At 36.9% G+C, this 26,086-nt stretch overlaps 1 protein-coding gene across 2 annotated transcripts; it reads left to right on the top strand.

Moving 5' to 3' along the window:
- Nucleotides 1-6,405: 6,405 nt before the first annotated feature.
- On the top strand, nt 6,406-25,937 carry LOC128031555 (protein NDNF-like). 2 transcript variants are annotated; one of them, XM_052619874.1, is made up of 4 exons: nt 6,406-6,792; nt 10,316-10,514; nt 21,020-21,144; nt 22,396-25,937. In XM_052619874.1, exons 2-4 carry the CDS (start codon nt 10,354-10,356, stop codon nt 23,817-23,819), a joined length of 1,710 nt encoding a protein of 569 aa, XP_052475834.1. In that variant the 5' UTR covers nt 6,406-6,792; nt 10,316-10,353; the 3' UTR covers nt 23,820-25,937. The 2 variants fall into 2 exon arrangements, with proteins under 2 accessions (XP_052475834.1, XP_052475835.1); XM_052619875.1 differs by lacking the exon at nt 6,406-6,792 and adding an exon at nt 9,681-9,738.
- Nucleotides 25,938-26,086: the final 149 nt, after the last annotated feature.

Here is a 26,086-nt window from a genome sequence, read left to right as displayed (position 1 = left end):
TGGTCCTGTGTTGCCTTGTTTTCATTTAGACTTGACTATCTGTCAATATATATAAATATTTACTATATATATATATATATATATATATATATATATATATATATATATACATATACATATATATATATATATATATATATATATATTAGGGGTGTAACGGTTCACAAAATTCACGGTTCGGTTCGATACGATACACTGATGTCACGGTTCGGTTCGGTTCGGTTCGATACGTTTTAGATACAGCAAAATGTAAAAACATCTCAACTTTTCAGAATGCCGCAAGCGCACCGCGGGTCATGTGACAAGAACCAACCAATCAGCTTCATCCTTTCCCGTAACAACGTTGAGAGCTCAGCCAAGATGAAGGAACAGCTGATCATAGTTGTATATGGATTGCAATTTTGAAATAAATTCAGTAGCAGAGCTACTGCAAGCGATTTTTAGAGCTGCAAATCCATTTATCCTTCGCTGAAATTTCCGCGTCTCATGGAGAGAGCACGTCATTGTTGCTTAGCAAAGACAGACGCCTCATGAGCGCTTCTGCCCGAGCGCTTTGGAAAGGAGGAGAAAGACGTGCTTAGCGTTTTCCATGCGTTTTTAGGCACGATATGTGAACGGCCCCTAAGGCGCTCGCTCACTCAGCACGCGCTGAAGGCTCGTTGCAAAATGTCTAATGCATTTAACAGACCAGAAATATAAGATCCTAAAATAACCAACAGGTCTGGTGTTTGGGTTGGATTCCCTGTAAGCTATAGTGTCTAAATGCTGCAGGGATAGTTTGCTGCGTGCATGTTTCTCCTTTTTTTCGTCTTTTCCCAGATAGTACTGACGCATATATCCCAGATATTCCCGCTGTTTTTTTTTTTTTTTTTTTTTTGTAATCCCGCTGGTGTACCCTGTCATGTTGCAGATGCGACATACCGTTGTTTTTTTATCCACCACTCTCTTGCCATCACCATTATAGCTTAAAGGGAATCCAAAGTGCACCCAAACACCAGACCTGTTGGTTATTGCAGGATCTTCTCATTTCTAGTCTGTTAAACGCATTGGCTATTTTGCAACGAGCCTTCAGCGCGTACTGAGTGAGCGAGCGCCTGCTGAGTAGCCTAACATAAACATATAAGATGGTGTTTTTTTCTTCTTCGGGAGTGTCAGGGGCGTTGCCTGTTACGTTGTTTGGGTTATTGGGCTACCTTGTTGAACGCATATCATTATATTTCTTTCTCTCTCTTTTTTTTTTTTTTTTCAAATATAATTAATTACTCCAACGAACCGTTCGGTATACATAATGCGTACCGCGTACCGAACCGAAAGCGTCGTACCGAACGGTTCAATACGAATACGCGTATCGTTACACCCCTAATATATATATATATATACATATATATATATATATATATATATACATATATATATATATATATATATATATATATATATATATATATATATATATATATGTGTGTGTGTGTGTGTGTGTGTGTGTGTGTGTGTGTGTGTTTGTGTGCGCGCGTGTGTGCGTGTGTGTTCGTGTATGTATAGGCTTCCGGCTTACATTTATGTATTTATTCGGATATATACTGTATTTATTTAAAACGTATTTTCATCAGCATAAAAGCTGTGATATATGAACAGTATATTAGTTAAAACATGAAAACTAGAAAGATAATTTGCAATAATTACTGGTAACATTGTATACTTACTAATCTCTTACCTAAATACATGTTTTATTGATTACCATGAAAAATGATTTTGATTTCTTACTCATTTTGTCAAAAAAAAAAAAAAATGTATACACTACCATTAAAAAGTTTAGGGTCGGTAAGATTATTATTATTATTATTTGTTATTCATGATATGTAAAAATTGATAGCCTGAATGCACTGTAAGTCACTTTGGATAAAAGCGTCCGCTAAATGCATAAATTTAATTTAATTTAATGTAATTTATTTTTTTATTTTTTTTTTTTCAAAATATCTCACCAAGGCTGCATTTATTTGCACACACACACATACACACCTACCCACAAAACAAAACAAAAAAATACTTTTATTTAATATTTTATATTATTGCATTTATTTATAAAACATTAATATTGCAAAATACTAATACAATTTAAAAGAACCTTTTTCTTTTGGAATAAAATGTAAAATGTAATTTACTGTATTTTACTAATTTGCTGGATATTTATTTCAGCAATTATTACTCTAGTCTTTAGTGCACATGACCCTTCAGAAATAATTTTAATAGCTGATTTGGTCCCCAATGAACATTTCATATTATTATCAATGTTGAAAACAGTTGTACTGCTTAATACTTTTGTTGAAATCATTATGAAATATTCTCAAGAGAATAGCATTTATTGAATTTGTTTGTAATAATGTAAATAAAATTCTTTACTGTAACGTTGATCAGCATAATGCATCCTTGCTAAATAAGCAATTATAGAATAAATAGAAATTTCTTTAAAAAAAAGTTTTACTGATCCAAAACTTATGAACAGTAGTGTAAAAAAACAACAACACAGAAATGCAAATTCAATGTCAAAGACAAAGTCTACATAACAATCATGTTTTCGCCCCTTACACTTCCATTGTAATTGTATTATTAATCAAAATTATTTTCTATTCTAATGTCAAAAGAGCTTAACTTGTATTTAACCCAGAATATTATTTTATTGTGCATGTGTTCAGGAATGAGTTCTGTCTGTGCTTAAGAAGATAATAAGCATGATAATGGTAACATTTCAAAGCTTGGCAGATCTTTAATTAATGTGTAAGTCAGAAAGAAAGGGAGAAGAAAGAGGGTCTTTTATTGGCAAAAATTAAATGAAATGAGGTCTAGTGGGGAGACACGACCCCTGGGGTCAAATCATGTTCCCCTCAGCTCTCTCGAGACCCTCCCCCTTAATCAGTTATAACTGTTTCAGGACACACACACACACACACACAGACCATCTCATTAAGAGATCTATTGTAATATGCTCTGCTTCAGACTGTGTGTCAGCACACACACACACACATACACAGATGTTTCAACCATCTCTGGCCACAACTCTAGTGTCTCTCTGAGGCCACACAGACAGCTATCCTGCTGTTGTAATGGATGCAGATGCAGGACAGGAATAACAAATCCATATGGAATTCTTGTATGGATGAGATCATGTACATGTGTCATGCACTAAACTCCCGTTGGATGAGAGATCAGAGTGACTCCATGACCTGCTGCAGCCATGACATCAGGCACTGGGAGGTCAAGCTGAACTCTGGGTAAAAATGACATGTTGACTGGTTAAAAAGACAATGCACATGACAGCTGAAGATTTATGAGTGAATATTTTTCCCTCAATCACTGACATTCTTCCTCTCTTCTGTTTTTTTCTTCATATTGCCCCCCTTTTTCTCTAATTCAGTTTTATTGTGCTTTATTAGTGTGACAAAAAACTGTACATTTGTTTTGCCAAAGTAAAATATAAAAATGCAAATTCAATGTCAAATAAAGTATAACGTAAATTAACAAGTCAAGTTTGTTTGGCACTTCAAAATAGTACTAGAATAACTAGAAAATCATTATTAAAGACAAAATAACAAAATAAAATTAATTAATTAAATGTGAAATAATAGTTTGAAATGAAACTGAATTTGAAATTAAATTTTATTTAAAGAATTTGAAATAAAAAAAATGAAAATATATAGTAACGTAATATAAATGTTTAGAATACTAAAAGTATAATATAACAGAGAAAGAGTAAACTAACAAAATGTGAAATTGACAAATTTGAAAAAGGGAATCAATTAAAATGTTAATACTAACTGATTCAGTCAGATTAAGATTTATTTAAGTGATTTAGTCAACTAAAGATTAAAGATCATTTTTCTCATCGTCTGTTCCTTTTTCTTTTTTTTTCTTTTTTTAGTGTGCTTAATTGTTATGACAAAAACTGTGAGTTTCTCAACTAAAGTGATTTAGCAGCCTAAAGATGAAAAATAGCATTAAAATATTCCAAAATGGTGATGTGATGCACCATATATATATATATATATATATATATATATATATATATATATACACACACACACACACTCTTTCACTCTGTCTTTTGGGTCCCTGGAGAGAATCCAGTTTTATATGGGCAGATGGGCAACTGCTGTTAAAATTCGGATCACTATCAACAGACCACTTTCATATCTCTCTCAATTATGTCTTCTCTCTATCCCTTCTCTCTCTCTCTTTCTGCCAGTTGTGTTGTGTTATGCAGGAGTTTGTCCTGAGCTACAGAGTTCCTCTTGTCATAACCTCTGAACTGCACGATATAGCATTTAATATGCTTAAAATCTTTTTAGGACTAATGGGATCTTTGTGAGAAACCTTTAACAAGCCATAAATAATTGATAAAACTTATTATCTATTATTTTAATTAAAGATATGTTGTAGGGGTGTGTGTGTGTGTGTGTGTGTTCATGCTGTACAGAGACAGAAGCATCCAGCAAATATGGTGAATGAATTATTAAGAAGAACACAAGAGACAGAAATTCTGCATGATAAAAAGAAAAACTAACCAGTGAAAGAGAATGAGAGAGTGAGTAAAACAGAACACCAGCAGTCGCAAACTCAGAAGGAGAGAGAGCTGATGGAACATGTATTTGTGCATTCATGTACATGTCTGTCATTTTTAGTATCTCTGGTAAATTCCAAAAGGTTAATCAGTTATAAATCAAAACTTCAAAACCCCGGCAGTAACAGAGAGAGCCCGACTTCAGGCAGTACAAACGGATTTTGAAGTGGGCCAGACCCTGTTGCTCTCAGCTAAAATACAAACAACATGTAAACCAATGATCATCGCAAGTCTGCAAATACATGTCAAGTTTGTCATTTGGGCCAGGGCCACACTTCATAGGCAGCTGCCTGTGTATGCCAAAAGAAGACAGCAAGGCAACCCATTTGTTTACTCCCATTTTCTCCCATTTACCTACTTAAATAAGTCCATTTTTCTAGATTCATTAGGACTTATTAGTCAAGGAAACCGAGTGTTGGGTGAGCTCTGGTTTTACTTGTGAGCGATGCAACTCCTTGCTGCATCTGGGGTCACAAACATTCATACACACACACACACAATGACCAGATGGGTGGAGTGTTCTCATTACCTCAATAGCATAGCTGAAGCACCCATAGAATATATTCAAAAAGGCCCAGGAGACATGCTTAACACACACACACACAATGCAAATAGCTCTTTTCATTCTGCTGTGGAGGATGGACAGAATGTGAGAGAGGGGTGGAAGATGCGAGAGATTGCATTGTGTGGAGGAGAGAGGCACAGTGTCGAGTTCGGGAAAAACACTTACAATTACATGTACATATTCAATCTTTCTGAGAAGAGCACTTGACCTTTAGAACAATACGTACACAAGCGCACACACACCCACGCTTCAGGTGTGTGCTCTGGAGCGACTTTATGTTCAGTGCTCATGCATTTATGATTAATAGGCCGATATATATGTCTGTGCCTGTAACGTAATACATATTGCCCTATATCAGCAGTGATAGTGCCATTTATTACCTATAAGGCAATGTACATTTCATATAGATACATATATACTAAAAAACTACATTTCAGTATGTTTTTGTAATTAAAAAAAAACATCTGTCTTTTATATTCACTTGTATAATATCAACATACATTGATGGATTTACATTTAGGATGCATACATGTACATTGACATGTCCAAAAATGTATTAAATATATATTGTTTAAACATAAATTTTTGCATGAACTAGTTATTTATTTTTATATGAAATTGTTCACATTTTTAATAGATTTAATTTAAGTTTTTTTATGACAATATGTTTTAATAAGAGGAAAAAGAATGTGTGTGTGTGTGTGTGTATTGTAATATTACCTGGACACCTCATTCCCATTATTTTCAAGGGTTGTTCCAATAAATGGAAATCTGTGTTTTTAAATAAGAATTAAATAAGTTCAGACTTGAAGTAGATTTTTATTTTTTATTTTAAATAATTACATTTAATGTAAACAATGGTTTTAAAATTTTTGGTAGCCTAGCAGTAATGTTAAAGAGATTTTCCTGCATTCTGGTAATTGCAATTTTGGGACAAATTAAAATAACAAGAAATCTAAAAGTATTAAAAAATCTAAAAAATATTTTTTTATTTAAATTAAATTAAATTAGTTTTTAATTAAGATGTTTATGGTTTGGGTTTCTATGAGAATTAATGGAAACTCTCTTTGGTGTGGGTCCCCAAATGTAATTAACACATCCGTTATCTTCATACACACACACACACACAAAGACACACATCTCCATACACCCTCCCCAGTTCTTTCTGCAATTACTCCACACACACACACACACACACACACTACCACACTTCTTACAGTGGCAGCCCTCACCAGACACTTTCTCCATCCTTCTATCCATCATCTATCTCTTCTCTTTCACACACACTCACACGCACACAGTCCACATGCGCATGTGTCTGTTTGACTAGCGCCTCAGTTATCAGACTGCACCGATCTGGGTCGGGGGGAGAAAACAGAGGAGAGAAAAGGAGAGGAAACAAGAGAAGAGAGAGAATAAGGGAGAAAGAGGAGAGGAGAAGGGTGGGAGGGCTTTTCTTTTTCTCTTGTTTTACCTCTATCTTCAAGACTCCAGGAGGACAGGGGAGTTACTGTGACTCTGTGAGCTTCAGTGCAGAAGACATCTGACACGTTTACTTCTTCACCTCTCCTCTTATCTTTCTTCAGAGTGTAAGTCCTGAGCACTGGCTGAGGTAAGTACATGCGATTGTATGTTTGTGTGTCTGTGATTACTTGTCAGGGACTCAACAACCATAGCAATACCAATAGCAACACCAAAGTCATGGGTTCAGTTCTCTGTTAAAATCAAAGAAATAATGCAAGTTGTTTTGAACGAAAAAAGTATAAATGTTTATTAATACAGGAGACCTCTTTCTTCAATCTCTATTTTCTATCTATTATATCTCTATTTGCCCCCTTACTTTGTTACATGAGACTGGGATCATCCTCTCTATGCGTGTGTCTTTACTCGTGTTTCTTTGACCACTAAATAGCCCATAAGAACAGCGCTGAGATGTCTGTGGTTTGAGATGGTGTTTCAGTTTCAGGGAAATCCAGAACAGCGCTCACAAACTCCTCATAGTGTGGATGAAACTCAAACTGAATCACAATATCTGAAAATACAAATTTGTAAAAAAAAAATAAAAAATAAAAATGTATTGTGTCAATCTGATGACACTGAAATCTTACCTAAAGAAATCGATTATAAAATCTAAAAACATAAGATATTTGAATAAATCTGATTAAAAATGTTATATTATAAAATCTAAAAACCGTTAAAAACCATTAATATAATATTACATATATAAAAATGTATAAAAAATGTATAAAAATATAAAAAGTTTAATTTTGTTAGATTTTATGATAACATTTCCTTTGTAAATATGGGCATTATATTGCTGTGTTAGCATTGTAATTACATGGCCATGAATTAATTACATTTGGATAGTAAGACAGAGACAGCAAGGAAAAAAGACCAAGCAAATTAGTGTTACTTGACTTCTTGAAGTCAACAATTAGATCCTAAATTCACAACCATAATATATTTCTGCTCCATCCATAATCTCATTCAGTCTTTCACTAAACTCTTTTTCTCTCGCCTGAGCACATCTCTGTCTATTTCCCCCCCTATGGCCCACATTTTGCACAAGTTCTCAGTTTTCATTCTATACCATTCAAGTTTGAAGTCCCTTTCTGTCTTTCCTCTTCTCTTTTCCACCTCTCTCACCTTTCTCTCTCTCTCTCTCTCTCTCTTTATATCTGGCTCCCCTGGGAACAGTCAGGACCCCTGCAAAGAGCATGTGTCACATGACACCACAGCCACCAATGCCATCAACAAGCTCTCCAACAAATCAAGAACGCGCGAGAGAGTGTACAGTAATACGAGCTCACAGATCACAGTAAACAGAGATTGAGAGATAAAGAGAGATATAAAACTGGGGTGAGATTTACTGGACGCACAGGCTGTCCTATAAACACATGGGCAAGTAAAACCTTTAGAAATAATACTTTGCATAAAGATTTTTTTTTTTTTTTTTTTTCTTAATGCAAAATATTTTGGGAGGAGATATTTGCATTTTTTTATGCAAAAGATTTACCTCATTTGGGGTTCACTAACTCGGAGGTTAAATGACTATCTGTCCAGCTCTTTTTCACGTTCACATTTATGTGGACGTGTCAGTTTTGTCTTCCATTTTTCTTCTACACTTCTTTCCATCCCTTTTCTCCTCCCGGCTCCTCCCTCGTTCACTCTGACCTTTACCTCTTTTTTCCCCTTCCGATCCTCTCTTTCTCACCTTCACTGTCTTCTTTTCACCTTTCTTAATCCCTCTCTTCATCTTCCTGGACATTTTCCCGCTCCCATCTCTCTCTCTCTCTCTCTCGCCTCCCTTCACGCTTTCCTTGCCTCCTTCTTTTCCACCCCCTCCATCCTTCTCCTCTGTTTCTAATGAGGGCCTGTTCAGCAGTCATGATCAGAGCAGAGGCTGGGTGATGAGAGCGCGTCGCGTCTCAAACGCGTTCACTCCACCGTCTGTCATCCGATCTACGGGGCCACGTTCCCCCAGCGACAACCATTCGTGTTGTTATGGGGACCCTTTTCAGCATGACGGCTTTGATCGCAGCCTCTCTCTCCCCGGAGACGTGAACTCACATCACTGGGCCCATCAGCTGCAGATAAACACCGACTGAACATCTGAGAGTTTCAAACTTCGTCAACTCTCCCCCACAGCCGCCGCCCGGCAGTGTTCAGATTACCCCCAGGTGCTGTTTTGGTTGGGTTTGTTCTCTTTGTCGATGGATTTTTATACAACCAAAGCAGCCTGCTGTTCATACATAATGAGAGGAGTTTAATTACATTTCCACGGTAAACCAATTTGATGTCGCCTGTTAAAAATAGAGCCATAGATTCAAGTGTGTTTGCCAGGCATCGCTGAAGTGCCGCTCTCGTCTCTGTGTGGAGTGTCAAAGCAGAGAGCAATGAGTTCTAGCGGATAGCAAATTTTCCTTGCTTATATAAATAATTCCCTCTGAATAAAGGCAAATGTTTCCTGCTATCAATGAATCATCAGCTGGAATGAGGCTAACTTTCTCTCCCTCATCCTCTCACGTTTTCCTCCCTCTCTCTCTCTCTCTCTCTCTCTCTCTCTCTCATCTTGCCCTCACAACAGATGGAGTGTGAGAATCAACTGACTGACTGATAGCTCTGTTCTTTGCTTGTCAGCCGTAATGAATAATCTTTGTGCTGAATGTCGGTAGAAACACAAGTCAGTTTGTCAGGACCTTGGGAGATAAATAACAGCACTGTCATCTAACACGTCATCCTGAGTCCAGATCTATCCCAGGATTTAGCTGGGAATGTGAGTTTCTGCCGTCAATGTTGGATTTTGACAGGTTTTAGAATTTTTTTTAAACTTAATTTTAATTTTAACTTGGAAGTTTATCTCTTAATTTTCACATCAAGGACAAGGCAGATGTTTTAAGTATGATGGATTTACACTTAGTGAAATGAGATAAAGTAAAAGAAAATCTGCTGTAATATCAGCTCCTATGAAACTTCCAGATGTCCTCATTTGTCTTGCAGCTTTCATAAGCCAAGCATAAGCCGTTTGTAATCTAAATAGATGGACTGACAAGATACGGTAAATCAACTTTTCACCAGTCTGTACACTTATGCATTTTTTTCTTTAAATAGTATGCAAATGAAAATATGTCATATGAATAGAACAGTGGTAGATGAACCTTATCTGAATGATACTACATTTGCGAAGATTGTGAACATCTGTGGAACATCAGATTCTTATGTTAATGTTAAAAAAACTCAATCTCAGTCTTATTTCAAGTGCCATAGCAAAAACATTTAAAGCTTTTTTCCAAAGTGACTTACAGTTTATGAATTTTAACAGTAATTTGTCAAAAAAAAAAAAATGTTTTCTAGGTAAATTATTGTTTTGTTCACTCTCAAAAATTAAACATCAGTTTTGCAAATTTTTTCTAACTATTTATAATTAGTATGTCATGGGTCGAAGGGATAACATAATGGTCAAAGTACAGTGCACATGGCGGATGTAGTATATGCTCAGATCTCAAGCACATACTTCATGTAAAGAAGTCCCTAAAGATCTTAATACAGTTTAGTACATACTAAGTATGGGAATTCAGAAGCACATTATGAAAGGTTTTATCTCTTGTTTTAAACTGACATTCTCTGTTTTCCAGACGAGTGTAAGTGAGCGGCCGTTTTTGTGTTGACAAGGATGGCTCTCTCGTGGTGTCTCTGCCTGGCCATGGCCCTCTTTTCTGGCCCCGGCACAATCTATGCCTTGGCACCTGAAAATGAAGTGACATTACACCCCACAACATGGCTGAGTGAAAACAGGGTCACACCAGTACATCTGCCTAAAGGACACACTCGCAGGTAAAACCCGACAGAAGAAATAAACACAATTTCTCCAATAAGAGGCAGGTACACTTAAATGGGCCAAGTGTACCAATCAGACAAGAATGGAAGAGAAACAATGGTTGTATTTTGCTGCTTCTAACTGGAGTAAAGAAGAAATGGAAGAGTGGAAAAGTTTAAATCAACATTGTAGTCCTCCAGAGAGATCACTTATCCTGCATGATCACTTAGCAGGGACTAGACTCGTCTGGAAAACGCATAATATCTCTCGTCTAGAGCAGTGGAGTAGAGATTCAAACACCCAGGAGGTCACAATGTGCTAATGCTGCATGGGAAAAATATTCAGTATTTACTTAATAGTCTTGTAAATATTTCTCGATATTATTATTCAATATTGCACATTTATAATATTCCTGTTGTTCACTATTTTATAAGTTTTATAGTTTGTTCAGTACACATGGAAGCAGCTGCCTTTTTATAATCATTGTTATTATTGTTAACTAAAACTAAAACTTTTTTTTTTCTTTTTGACGATTGAAATGAAATAAAATATTAATATTAATTGAAAAACTTTTGAAGTTGAAAACTTTTGAATGAAAAAAATGCTAATTACTAAAACTGAAATAAAAATAACTTTAAGATTTAAATAAATATGATAAATGGAACATGGAACATAAAAACAAAAGCTAATTTAAAATATTAATAATTAAAAGAAAATATTAAAACATTTTTTTGGGGGGAGGGGGGGTGATCCAGTGGATTTTTTTAGGATTTTTAAAACTTAGGCCATGTGAAAATATATTACAATATTTCCCTTGTAATCATTCTGTAGTAAAGACATTACGCTACATTTTACTAGCAACACAAACTATTTTCGTGACATTCTGAAATCAATGATGGGTCAGTTATTCCCTCCTGTCTGATTGATTCTTCTTAATGATCTTAAAATTATGACACAGATTTTCCTCCATATCAAACCCACTGAATTCAAGCAGCTAAAACTGCAGTTTTATTTTTCCATTAGCAACACTAGCCAGTGAGAATCACAGTGAGAACTGCTCCCTCACCCGTAACAGAGGTGTCAGGCTTCAGACTGAGCGCGAGAACGAGAGAGAGAGAAAAGTACAGAAAGATCTCAATGCACAGTCGCGGGGCAGGAGCTGATTAATTAATTGATTAAAAGATTGTAACTGTGCCTTCCACACAAAACTCTCTACCCTTTAATTGGATTAAAAGGACAGGGATGGACACACCTGAAGTGTACCTGCCAGTAATCGATCAAACTAAAACTATGGCCCCTTTTTGTTGTCGTATTTGTTGTTGTTCTCAAGGGCAAAGTTAAACCAAAGTTGATTACCAGAAGATGAAATCAATATTATGATAATGTGCCATGCTGGTGTGCCAGTCACATGCAAATAAGAGATCCAAATCACATTAAACAAACGCTGAGTCTTAAATCTAATGTCTGACTATTTCCATAACGATAATACAATGAAAACCATTGACTGAAGGCAGCAGCACAAGCAGGGTTTCAAGGTCAGAGGAAGTGGCGCTTGCCAAATGGCTGGTGTTACCAGAATGCACCGAGGGAGGTTCACCAGATTCTGGCCAGTGTGATGTTATTCACAGAGGGAGACTGAATGTGTTTCCTGTGTAGGGGAATTTACAGTTAAAACCCAAGGACCAGATATGTCGCAATGAAGACCAGGACTCAGAGATGAGTTAAATTAATAATAATAATTTTACTTGAAGAAAATAGTTTGCAATCTCATCACGCAGAAGTCAGCTTCAACACTCTCGAAGGAGTTCGCAGGCCGCCCCCAGTACAATACAAAATCAACCACAGTTATACCCTGACAGAGGATACTAATTGCGTCAATACATGAGTCAACAAAATTCTGATTGGTTCCAAAACCTAGATAAAACTCTCCAAAGACGTAGATCTGATACGCTGGACACTGGCAGTTGATTGTTTGTCCTGGGACTGTCTGAGCTTCTCCCTGTACAGAAAGATACTAACACACATACACAGAGAACTTATCTAAAATTCAAGGCTTTCTAGCACTGGCAAGTGTCTTATCATTACGATTGGATACACACACATAATATGTGGACATTAATCTTGAGGAAAAGAAATACAGCACACATAAGGTTACACATTTCACTCTTGCTATAACTTGATTAATAGTCAAACAAGAAATCATGTAATAATATAATATAATATCAGTATGAAGGATATGGCAACTCGGCATCCACTCCTTCAGTCCCCCGTTTTAGATCAATGTGGGGTCTAATACCCCACATCTGGTCTAATAAATGAGGTCAGGTGTAGTTGTGATGCATGCTAATAATGCAGGCTGTTTGTCAACTTAAACATGTGCATACTTAAAATCTCTGGTACTGGCTGACATTTCTAGTAATAAACACATTATTTTGTACAAAATACTTCCCATATACATTCTTATTTTCCATATACATTAATCTACTTACTTAATCCCACAATATCGGCACTTGCACTAGTCTTTCTTCACATAATGTCTTTTCCAGTGAATCATTCTGTGTGTCCCTCTACCTGGAAAAGTGTCCTCACTTTCATCAACATAACATCAACTTTGTAAATACCTCTCTTCCTACTACAGCTACTTCACACTTACCCTCTAAAACCAAACATTTATCCAACAGCCTTAAGACTAAATTTGCATATTCATTAACCAGATTTAACAAATCATTAAAGAAAAACGCATACACTATAACCAATTCAAAAAAAAAAATTAACCCTTAAGAAGGATATTTGTCTTATTTGTTTTCTTTTAACATGTCTCATACAACTATGATGAATTTTAGTTAATTTGGTCATATAGTAAATTAAACTCATTACAATAAACGTATATATATTATTCTCTGGAAGCCGGGCTAAATGAATAACCACTGTTATTGCATTCCTGACATATGTCAGACCCTCAGTCACCTCACAGATAACAAATACAGACATTGCTTATAACCTAAATCCCAGTAAAGAGACCCTTATTTTATGAAAATCTATAATTTTCCCGATCAATGGTACAATTATAGAGATTGAATATCCATTTTACCCTTTCATTCCAAACTTGGTGTTAAAAACACAAAAATAAACAAACCAAAAATAAGTAAGATCAATATTGAGCCATCTTTAAAAATAAAAATAATCATAATCATTATTTCCTCGAAAACCTAGAGCAGTTCCTAGTTTATTACTTAATAGCCCTTTTATTAAGCTTTACTTTCACCACAAATCCATTTGCAGTCATCATAGTTCACATGCTGTTTAAACATACATGAACCATTAACCTTGTCATTGTTAACACATTTGGTTAAAATTACATTTTAAGTATCAAAGTGTCTAACTTTTAAAATACAACTAACCTATCCACTTATTGTCATGCATGTATTTATTTTATACAATGACATTACTGTTAACCATACTCATTGCCTTATTATTACCTTTTTTTTTTTAAATGCAAATCTTGTCAATTATCATACCATATTACTGTACTCAGACTATATTAACGACACATTCAGAAGCAAATCCTCAATACTTAGTATAAAGTCAATTTAGTTCTCACTGTTTTGTCAGTGATAAATGCTTACAGGTCAGCTACGTGATCAATGTCTTAACAACCCTCGTTCATGTTTGTCATTTGGCAGTGATATTAATTTACTCAAAATTATTATAACCTGAAAAAGAGCAGACAGATTTCCCAATATTATTACTAAATGAACAATACTATTACTTAGTTCTAAACAGCCAAATATTTATTAAAGAGACATCCTCAGTTTCTGTAAATCTGTATTGAAACAGTATACATTATCAAAAAGACCTGTCAGTGTTCACAATATTAATTTGACTTGACAAGTGTTCATAAGCAGCTCCATAGAGCCTATTACAATTGTGTTGTTTAAACAAAATTTATTATTATATTTTTTTTTTTTTTGCTGTGCTATTTCAATTAATTCAAACCTCTTGTTATGGATTTGCTCCATTAAGGGGCTATCCACACGTTTTTGTTCAACTTATCTCTGTTCTACATAAACCACTACATAAAGCTTTTGCACTATAGTACACAAGCATGATTCACTCCTTTGTTTTCCCACCAGGCTTCTTTATGTGAGGGTGCTCTCTGGATAATTTGGTTAGTGACGTAGCCAATCTGTCACTGTTTTTCTGCCGTCAAGTCTAAAATATTTACCTTCACCATTCAAACAACAAAGTGTTAACTTGTTAAAATTTAGACCCTCATTTAAATTTAGGCATGGATTTTGGACGGCAAACTTAAATTTCACAAATCCAATCATATAAACACTCTTTAACATATTAATCCAGAGAGTGATTTAAATCAGTATTATAAAAGACAAAACAAGTCATTATTACCAGTAGCAGACAGAGCTGGATAACCAATCCACTTAAAGCTCGTCCCATGTTCGGCATTGTCTTTTCATTAGTTTCACTCAGAATTATGGACTTCTGTAAAGTAATTTCACTTAACACATCTGTAATGATAAAACACTCATTCCAGAGGTTAGTGACTCAATTGAAACATAACAGGAACAGAATTGTCCCCCAATAATATATATATAGCCATCCTCATGCATGCACATACTTAACACATTTATATTTTAACAGCTCATATTTAAGGTTTTCCTTTTGGTATTAAATCGGAAGGATTTAAACTCAAACATTGTCTGTGCATTTTACCAAGTTTGTACCTAATCTCTTATCTAATCTCAAAGTTTGCCTGCTCATTAATGATTTTTATTTTGAGAAAAATCAGCTGGGTTGTTTTGGTCTTAAAATTATTGCTCTGTTTTGGTTACTCTTTCTTAGCAGGCCAATAATAGAAGAAGAGCACCATCCCTGCCTCCACTCAAGCACTCTCTCTCTCTCTCTTACTGTGCAAAATATTATTTATTTATTTATTTTGACAATTTTTGCCAAACTTTAACTTAGACTATAATATAAAATTCATTACAACATATAACCCTAAATTATTCAAATAAGTTAAAAATGTCAAAGTTTCTAGATCTAAAATCTCAGTTTAAACTGTTTAAAATACATAAGGCTAGGAACATTTCTTTAAAATTATTTTTACCTTACATGCTTAATTCCCTTAACCTTTGTTATCTAAACCATCTCTTGATTAAGCAGAAGCAGTCTTCATTTTTAGCCACCACCATATCTTGTAATCATCTTATGCCATGCCTAATGACCTGCATGAGTAAAGACTATGATATAGACATATTAGTTCAATATCATTTTAGCCTCATAAGAAATTTTTGTCTCAAAATAATGGCTGTCATCACATGGTCTCAGATGGTTCTTGAAAGCCCATTGCCATTAACTTTTTATAAATAAGCTCCTTGTCCTCAGGGTGTGATCCACTGGCTTAGTGGCATCAAGTTGTGGACGCTTGTCACAACAATCAGTCAAGGAATGCGGTTGCTGGTGATCAGGTCTGGAGGAGCTCACATTTTGAGGCAGATTGCTGTACTTCCTACAGTTCCCCTCTTAATGATGCTCTAGGCCTATCAAGCATCCGCTCAACTCCACTACCATCTCACATATAACACCTCCCTTCAGGGCAGGTGCCCAGTGGCGGTGACCCCCTGCCTTAGGTTGTCCCCTATTGGCCAGAAGAGGATCTTACCCGTCATTGAGAAATCACCTCATGCACACTGGTAACCACTTTTTCCCGTTGCAACATCCTCGACAGTCTTCTTCCAGAATCCAGTATTTCCTGCAGCTTAGGAAAGGTGCACTCAAGAACCATGAGAGCCATTGACAGCACCTACTAGTGTTAAAACATTGAAAAAGGTTAATCAAACTAATATTTAATCGCTAAACTCAATTGGATACCTCCAAACTATCATGCTGAGATTACTCAGTGAATTTATTTTTCACACCCGTCCATTCATTGTAATTTTCTGTTGCTTCTGTAGCTGGAGCCATCAGGCCCTGTATGATGGTGAAGACTAAAAATAAGACAGATAAGTTACTGGTCATAGAACAAATAGCAATACAACTGTTTAACTATTCAAAATTATTTACATCTATAGCTCAGGGTCTGTATTATGATTTTAAAGACCTCATGTCTCTTCAACAATTGCTCCTAAATTGTTATTCATTATTTTAATAATCTCTTATTTCTTACATGCATTGGGCAGTTGAACATTTAACTACCAATTGCCCTCTTAATGCATTAAATCTGAACTCTTTTTATCATGTCCTTTAGCATCTCAGTGCCTATGATTTGACTGAAACACTGTGCTGTACTATAAATATCTTATCACTTAAACACAGGCTCAGATAATGGCATTTTAGCTTACTTTGAATGAGAGAGAGAGAACTCTGAGGGATTCAGGACTCGTAACAATGCATTTTCATTCATTTTTAACAATTTCATCGTACTATCATTTTACTCTAGCCCAGTTTAAAACTTGTCAGAAATTATATGCATTTTAAAAATAAACATCTTTATATTTGTATTTTTACTTTATTTTCGCAACTCAAATGTTTCTCAAAGTTCTTTGCAGTCATTGTCATTACTTTTACATCAACTTGTATTTATCCATTCACTTAATTCTGGCCATGGCTTCTGAATTTCAACATTGGTTTTAAATCTGTCAGAGGTTATCTGACCCAGGTATATTACTTTGGGTCTTGCTAGCATGCTGTCTTCAAAGTTACTTTGAAACCCCCGTTTATGTTACTTGTTTACAACTTTATCATCTCATAAACAAAAAATAATTTTCTTTTCTCTTCTTTTTTCTTTTTTTTATGATGCTGCGTGACTACAATTTTGCAATCCAACAATAAAATTACTCTTTTGGCCAAACATTAGTAAATATAGGAATTACATTTTTTTTTTTTTTACTCAGAACATGTCTCTGGTACTTTTAAAGCTTAAGCCAGAGTCATGGTGGGGGCCAGCATGAGATAAAACAACGGCTTCATTGTAGTCAAAGTAATTTTATCTTTTTTAAAGCAAAACATAAGCTTCTAAGTTTTTCCAAAATGCCACTGCCAATTTGTGTGCCTTCAGTTGTTTTTTTTCACTAACCCAGAATTCTGTTCAGTATTCCTTGTCAGGACTTTCAACAATTATATAGCACTCAGTTACTTCGGGGATTATTTTTAACAAATCGGCACATACATTTATAAATGTTTATTTCTCTGGTTCTGTCTTTGTTTAAAGCCAATAAATTTTTTAGTTTTAACTTTCCAATCAGAATCAAAGCTCAGACTGACCATTCTTTCAATGAATTCAGAGAATATTTTTTAAGTCAGAGCTTCAGAGCCAAACTGTTTACAGCATTTGCTCTCTTCTGTTTCATTATTTCTATCAGGGCTTACCAGGTTACCTAATTTGTCAGTCATATTTCTATCATAAACCAAAAACATATTGAGGCGGCGATCTTACCAACAGCACTTGACTTCTGCGTGATGAAATTACAAAGTATATTCCAGAATTTCCATATACTGGTCCAATCCAATCAGGGTCATGAAAACTACATTTTAGCTCTTTTGGGGTTGTTCCTGAGGCATCCCAGATCAATCAATACTTTCCCTTTGCATATATCCCTATATTTTTATAGGTGCACATATGAATTATCACTATTTATTTTTAAACACTAATTTTGGATACTCTTTTCCCTAACCACTGACCTGGCCTATTTCTAAGCTCGGGGCGCCCCTGTCTGTAATGGTGGGTGATCGAGAGTTGGAAGAGCGAGATACGACTAGAACCCCCGTCTAGCGTCTTACATTCTTCTCGGGATTTCCCATACCCCTACTTTGGCTTCCCTGGCCGTAAATGCACTGCCCTTTATGGCCTCTCGTGCTTTTCGGCTTTCTGTGCTTGACCCAGCACTGCCTATTTACGGCTCTATGTGTCCCTTGTCCCTCGGTGCTTGACCCAGCACTGCCCTTTACTGGTTCACATGCCTGTTAAGAATGCGTTTTTGTCCCCCCCGGACTGTGCACACCTAGAAAATTTTTACGTCTCTCTCTAAGACCTATAGATGTGCACCTGTTCCCTCTGTAACTGTACACATCTCTAAATATCTTATATCAAGACCTACCGATGTGTACTTGTACCCCTTATACTCACAAGGTTACTTATTTACAGGTATATTGTGACACCAATTTACCTTACTCCACCCTGGAGCTGGTGTCTACCCCCTCACGTCTGAGTGAGTCTATCGTTCCTCCTTCTCTCGACCCCCTCCACTTACAGACAGTCCCTAACCAATAATATTAAATCTAAAATCTTTCCTACCTTGGTTTGATGATTGATCAGGGATGTCACCAAAGAACTATTGCCCGCCGATCCTCCACCATTAACTGTAGGGGAATTTACAGTTAAAACCCAAGGACCAGATATGTCGCAATGAAGACCAGGACTCAGAGATGAGTTAAATTAATAATAATAATTTTACTTGAAGAAAATAGTTTGCAATCTCATCACGCAGAAGTCAGCTTCAACACTCTCGAAGGAGTTCGCAGGCCGCCCCCAGTACAATACAAAATCAACCACAGTTATACCCTGACAGAGGATACTAATTGCGTCAATACATGAGTCAACAAAATTCTGATTGGTTCCAAAACCTAGATAAAACTCTCCAAAGACGTAGATCTGATACGCTGGACACTGGCAGTTGATTGTTTGTCCTGGGACTGTCTGAGCTTCTCCCTGTACAGAAAGATACTAACACACATACACAGAGAACTTATCTAAAATTCAAGGCTTTCTAGCACTGGCAAGTGTCTTATCATTACGATTGGATACACACACATAATATGTGGACATTAATCTTGAGGAAAAGAAATACAGCACACATAAGGTTACACATTTCACTCTTGCTATAACTTGATTAATAGTCAAACAAGAAATCATGTAATAATATAATATAATATCAGTATGAAGGATATGGCAACTCGGCATCCACTCCTTCACCTGCCTGAGCAGAGCACGCTACAGTGATGCTGCACCTGGCATCAGCTGTGATCTGTAAACATTAGGGTTTGTGGAGATGCATATCTAACGACGGCGATGGATCGATAGAAGCTTATCAGGGATCAGTCATTCTGAAGTCATTGCTTTTGTTTCTCTTCACCTTCATTAGCAGACAAAGCTGTGCAAACAACAGCAGTCAAACAGTCTCCAAGGAAGCTCTGCGGCATGTTGTTTATAGACATAAACTTGTCATAAACTTTTTAGAATTCTTTTTATCCCCCCCCGAGGTGCTTTAAAAATGTCAGTGCTTTGTTTTGTTCCAAAACAGTCATAATGTTGTTTTTAATAACCACTTTTTTCCCCTCTCTTTGACTATTATAATGCAAGGGATAGTTCATCCAAAAAGACCAATTCTGTCATCATTAGCTCACATACATGTCGTTCTAAACCTGTACAAATGTATTTCTTCAGTGGAGCGTAAAACAAGATATTCTGAAGAATGCTGGTAACCAAACACTTTTGGTGATCATTGAATTCCACTGGACAAAAAAACACTGAGACATTTCACAGAATATCTCCTTAATACTCAACAGAAAAAAAGGCATAAAGGTTTGTAGCGACATGAGGGTGAGTAAATTATGATCAAATAAAACAAATTTAAGCAAACTATTATTTTAAAATAAATACCCTATTCACATAAGAAAGGAATATCACCTGCCTAGTACATAGATGCCATATGTTCACAATACAGAGAATTTCCACTCAAACGATCGTATTGAAATGGTCAGGCTTTGTTGAAAATTTCACACCATAATACATCAAAATAATCACATCCAAAATAAAAGTTTGTTTATATAATATATGTGTATGTACTGTGTGTATATATATATATATATATATATAAATACAAACGTGATTAATCGATTTGACAGCTCTAGTTGAGATCCTTCTAAATGATATTCAGGCACAGCACATAAGGTTGGCTGGACATTTCTAAATTTTACTCTTATTTTTACTCTGGTGTCTAGAAATTAGAATATGATTGAGTGGATCAAGTTTATGAACACTGAATAGGTGTTTATTCATAAATGTTGGCAGTCATGAGTTAAATTATTTGGGTTTCTGATGTCAGAAATCCAATGATTTTGTAACAAAATATTTTTGCAGCTTAATTTCAATAGAGGTTCTTTTATGGAGGTCTGTTTCAGCTTTAGAGTTAAAAATAAAACAGGATTTTTTTAAAATAAGAAATATAGCCACACTGTGAGATATAAAGTCGCAGGAGATGTTAAGTGACAGTTAAAAGTTTGTTGTTTAAAACATGAGGAATACAAATAGATTAAATTAGATTATCTTAATGAGACACAATTTGGCTTGTGCATATTGGTAAAGGAGACTGTTAGACCGATTAATCTATGATGAATGGTTAATCTATGGAAAATAAAATAGATTTTTTCGAAGATCTTACGAATAATTAGACCAAACATCATATTTACTGTGTCTAATACAAACAGATACTGATCTGTGTTTCAGACTGTATTTCACACTAAAGAAGAAAGCCGATTTGCTGTCTGTTACTGTGAGCCCCTGTGCAGTGCCCATCGAATGGAGCTTGGCTGTTCGGACCCTGAAGGATAAACCACCTAAGAAAGCACACTGTGAGTTTTTGTGTGTGTATGCTTATTAATGGATTAATGGACGTGCCTGCTTGAAGATATATTTGTGCATTCATGCAAACACGTACATGTATGTTTGTGTTTGGGAGTGCTGGCATAGGCCTAACCAGGGCTAACGGGCTAACAGACAACTAAGCGTTTTTATATCCAATGGGTTGCATCCCCTCAGAGGCTTTTGAGGCACACTGATTTAATTAGCAGGTGTAAAATTGCTGTTGTGTTGCTTTAGAATCTCTGTGGACAGAAGATTCTCCTCTTATCCATCTCTAAATCTCCAAGCTTTCCCTGACAGAGAGAAGACGAGAAAGAAAAAAAAAATTCTAACAGAAACAAAGAACACTGACGTCTGTTTCTAATTACAATTTTTAGTAACACTTTACAATGAAAGTCTGTTTGTTACCATTAGTTTATGAATTAGGTATTGTGAGCTTACAAAGAAAAACATGTATAGCATTTATTAAAGTGGCCCTGTTATGATATTTGAAAGATTTCTAATTCGATTTTGGGAGTCCCCAACAACAGGTTTGCATACATGCAAGGTCAACGAACACTTTCTTATAATATGCATTATTTTCTTATAATATGCTTTTAAATTTATTTGTTCGAAGATTCATCTTTCCGAACCCCTCCTTTGGGTGAGGCTACTCTGCTATGATTGGTCCGATGACCCAGTCTGTTGTGATTGGTCTACTGCTTACAGCGCTTGTCGGAAATAGATGTGGCAACTTGTGATGTGTGTACTTTGCGTAAAGCGTATTCAAATGTAAAACAACTAATTTAAGCGATTCAGAGTCTACTCTTTCATTTGAGAGACAATAACTTTATGAATGATTCACTTTCAGCTTTACAGTTTTACAGACTGTTTATATCCACATACAGCTAAACTACAATTTGCTTTTGCATTGCATTCTATGGTGACTACATTTTTGCACTCTGCTTTCGTAATCATGCGCATGTTCTGAAAGTAAGTCTGGCAGGCAAAGCAGCATTATAAAGTCATAAAGTGACATATAAATCATTTAGACTGTGAACTCAGGGGTCCCCATCTACACCTTTAAATTATTCACATTTATTACCAAACATTCTCTCTAAAAGTGTACCGACAAAAGTAATGATGTTTTGCATAAAATACAAACTTATCCGTGCATGCTGCCCAAATGTTTTTGCACTCTTTTCATAAGAGCCGTCTGTTGAAAATGCTGAATCTTGATCTGAAATGCTTCGTTTCTGCAGGGAGCTCCAAGAAGAGCATGCCTGAGGTTTGGTGGAGAGGTTCTGGAAGAGAGGTTAGGATTTACACCTACACCGGCAATGCTGTAGACACCTACACCGGTCCTGCCAACGCTCCAGCGTCCATCTACATCCTGCGGCTGAAATCAAACGAACAGGACACGCAGGTGTCAGCATACCTCCACGAAGGTCCTGGTCCCTCGGGGGCTTTCCCTGAACTGCCGTCGGACCCCAGAGTGCACACGCTGGGGGTGGGCATGACCAGTGTCACCTTAAACTGGGCTCCAAGCTCATCTATAGCCGTTAAAGATGGTCACCGGCCACATCGTGAATATTGTGTCTTAGTCAACCACAAACATAACTACCGAAATCTTTGCGCTGCTCATGAGGGAATCCGAAAGGAGATACAGAGTATGCAGAAGAGACAAAGGAGGGACAAACAAAGCAAAGAGATTGTGTGGGCAACAAGTAAAGATTGGTGGTGGCGGCAGCCAAATGCCCTCAAGGATCATGAATCATCTACGACTGACAAGTTTGAGGACACTGGGTGTGTGTGCAGGGACATTGAAAGTGTGTGCACGGTTTCAGACCTGCTTCCGAATACACAGTACTACTTTGATGTGTTCATAGTGGACAGGGTTAATGGCACGAGTGTGGCCTACACCGGCACTTTCGCCCGTACGCATGAGGAGGCTCGATCAGCCATCACATCCTTACGGGAAGGCCAGGTCAAATGGGTCACCCTGAGCTGGGAAGCAAGCAGTCAGGGGGATCAGTTCCTATTTAAACCTCGCGGGTGGCAACAAAATGGCCTGCTTACCTTGCATACCTGTAACGGCACTAGTAAAGTCAAAGTCAGCGTCTCCAGTAAAGGACAGACTTTGACATCTCAGGAGGTGGGACATCAGCTTGCCCAGATATGGTTGCACGGTGCCCCTTCATACCTCATCCAGCTCCAGGCCTTAATTCCAGGTTCCTCATCGACGATTCCTAAAGGTGATTCCAAAAAGTCCAAATTCTGTCTCAAAATGCAAGCGTCGTCAGCGTACCACCGCCGAGCCATGCCGGTGTTTCCCACCACACTACAGATTAAGTCTTTCAACAAGTTGCGGACCTGCAACTCCATCACTCTGGCCTGGATGGGGACCGAAGAGCGGAGTCTCTATTGCATTTATCGGCGGCAGATCCCACTCGACAGCAAGCACACCTCAACTGATCGTTGCGTCGACCCAGAGTCCCGTCCTGCCGATGAGAGAGTCTTCTGTAAGTATTTCCAGGAGCTGGACCAACGGCGGGCAGTCACAACAGCAGTGGTTGGTCAACTGGAACCAGGGATGCTATATGTGTTCGACGTCTATCTTATGAGACGCTGGGGACTTCCAATTAAGTACCACAGCAAGACGGTGAGAACCAGGAGTGAATGTTGAGTGGACATCTCAGAATCTTGCTCTCAGTGGAGAAGGACTCAATGGAGAGATATAACGCCACAGGAAAGCCAATATAAGGCCAGAGAGGGAACTAATGGGGGCCTTGATCTGGTGCAGTGAAGGTCGAATGTGACCACTGAAAGACATAATATAATATGCCAACACACAGACACACAAATACCAAGAGAGGTGAGACCAATCTCACACCAGCAAAGACTAATTGACTTTATTCCTGTACTAATGTGTGTGTTGTTGTTGTCTGTTGTTAATTATACAGTATTGAGTGTCTGAATAACAGAATCTCTCTCATCTCTTACACAAAAGAGGACCGTGCCAAAATATGCAAGAGAAACAGCCGGAGGCCTTTGAGCACCAGTGCTAAACAGAGCTGTATCAGATCTCTCAATCTGCCATCAGACACCAAGTGAGTGATGGGAGAGAGAGAGCGAGTGAGAGATGTGTGAAGTCAGCAGAGATGTATAGTAACGAAGTAGAACTACTTCGCTACTGTACTTAAGTACTAAAAGGCGGTATCTGTACTTTTCTAGAGTATTATTTTTTTCTCCTACTTCCACTTTTACTTCGGTACATATTTTCGCTGAGTTTAATACTTTTACTCCGATATTTTTTTTATGTGCTGCATCGTTACTCGTTACAATTATAATAATGTTACGAATCATTCCATTACAAACCACTGCCAGAACTGTAGATGGCAGGTTTGATGAAGCTGGCACATCATTGAGCGAATCAAGCGAGACTGCGCGTGCTGACTGAACTGCTGTGAAGTGTGAAGAGAGAGATGAACACCGAGCCGAGCCAGATAATGACTCGTTCACGAGTCAAGAACCGGTTGCATCGGTTTTCGGATGACCAGTAACGTTAGTTCTTTCTGACAGTTCGATTCAATAAACCAGTTGAAGAAAACAGTTCACCGATTCTTTTGCACTCGATGCAATGGCGTCATTGGCGTCATTGGCGTTGACTGCACATGGGCTCATAACATTAACACAGAATCAGTTCAGAATCAATCACCAAAAGAAAACAGTTCGGTTCCAGACGCTCTGTGTGTCGGTTTGCTTCACGCTAAATCACACATGCGCAGTATCATCAGCTCCTCGGTTCACGAATCGGACGCGTCTGACACAAACGGTTCTTGACTCGTGAACGAGTCATTATCTGGCTCGGCTCGGTGTTCATCTTCAGTTCTCTCTTCACATCAGTTCAGTCAGTGTACTGTTTGAATCAATGAATTACTCCGGGATATTGGTTTGTTTTAACTCAGAGGGAGTGTCAGACACATTAAACAAGTTAACATCTTAATTCATCTGTGGATTAATGCGTATTGGAGACGCGAACTGTTTAAAACGATTCAGTTCGATTTGGTGGACTGTTTCAAAAAGATCCGGTTACATCGAATGATTCGTTCGCGAACCAGATATCACAAACTGCTTTGTTTTTAACTGTCTTAAAACAGACACGGAAGAGAAGACAATGCTGAATAAAGTCATAGATTTTGCTATTTTTGGACCAAAATGTATTTTCGATGCTTCAAAAAATTCTAAATGACCCTCTGAGGTCTTATGGGTTTGAAACAACATGAGGGTAAGTTATTAATGACATCATTTTGCAAATTGGGCTAACTAACCCTAGTAACAGTTTTTTGTTTACAAGAAGTTACAGTCAAAGGAATTGTGATTGTCCTTTAGGTTAATCATTTGAAATAGTAAAAACAATATGTTCAAACTTTTGACTTCTTTCTTTAATAGCTACATAACACAATACTTCTACTTTTACTTTCAGTACTTGAGTAGTAAATTTTAAAATAGACTACTTGCAATACTTAAGTACAAAAAATGTTGAATACTTTAGTACTTCTACTTAAGTGTGGTGCTTAAAGAGCACTTCTACTTCTACTCAAGTCACTTTTTTGATAGAGCACTTGTACTTTTACTCAAGTATGGTTCTCTAGTACTTTATACATCTCTGGAAGTCAGTGTGTTGATTATGCTCTGCTAAAGCATGCAGCAGGGAAAAACGAGTTAGCAGTTTGCTTCGTTGTCTGTGATATGATTATTGTGCTGCGTTTCTGAGCACTAATAAAAACACAGTTAACAACCAGACATGAAAATGATCTGTAGATGTTTCACGCTTTGACATTCATCAAGGGCAATGGCTGTTCAGGCTCCTGATATAAAATGGACTGAATTTAGGTTATACATGTGAATAGATTTATTAAAAATATTTACGAAGAACTTTGAATGCTGCAG

This window comes from Carassius gibelio, chromosome A17 (genome assembly GCF_023724105.1).
Source record: "Carassius gibelio isolate Cgi1373 ecotype wild population from Czech Republic chromosome A17, carGib1.2-hapl.c, whole genome shotgun sequence".
NCBI classification, from domain to species: domain Eukaryota; kingdom Metazoa; phylum Chordata; class Actinopteri; order Cypriniformes; family Cyprinidae; genus Carassius; species Carassius gibelio.
Note: the sequence above shows the minus strand (reverse complement) of the source record. Positions and strands in the feature narration are given on the sequence as shown.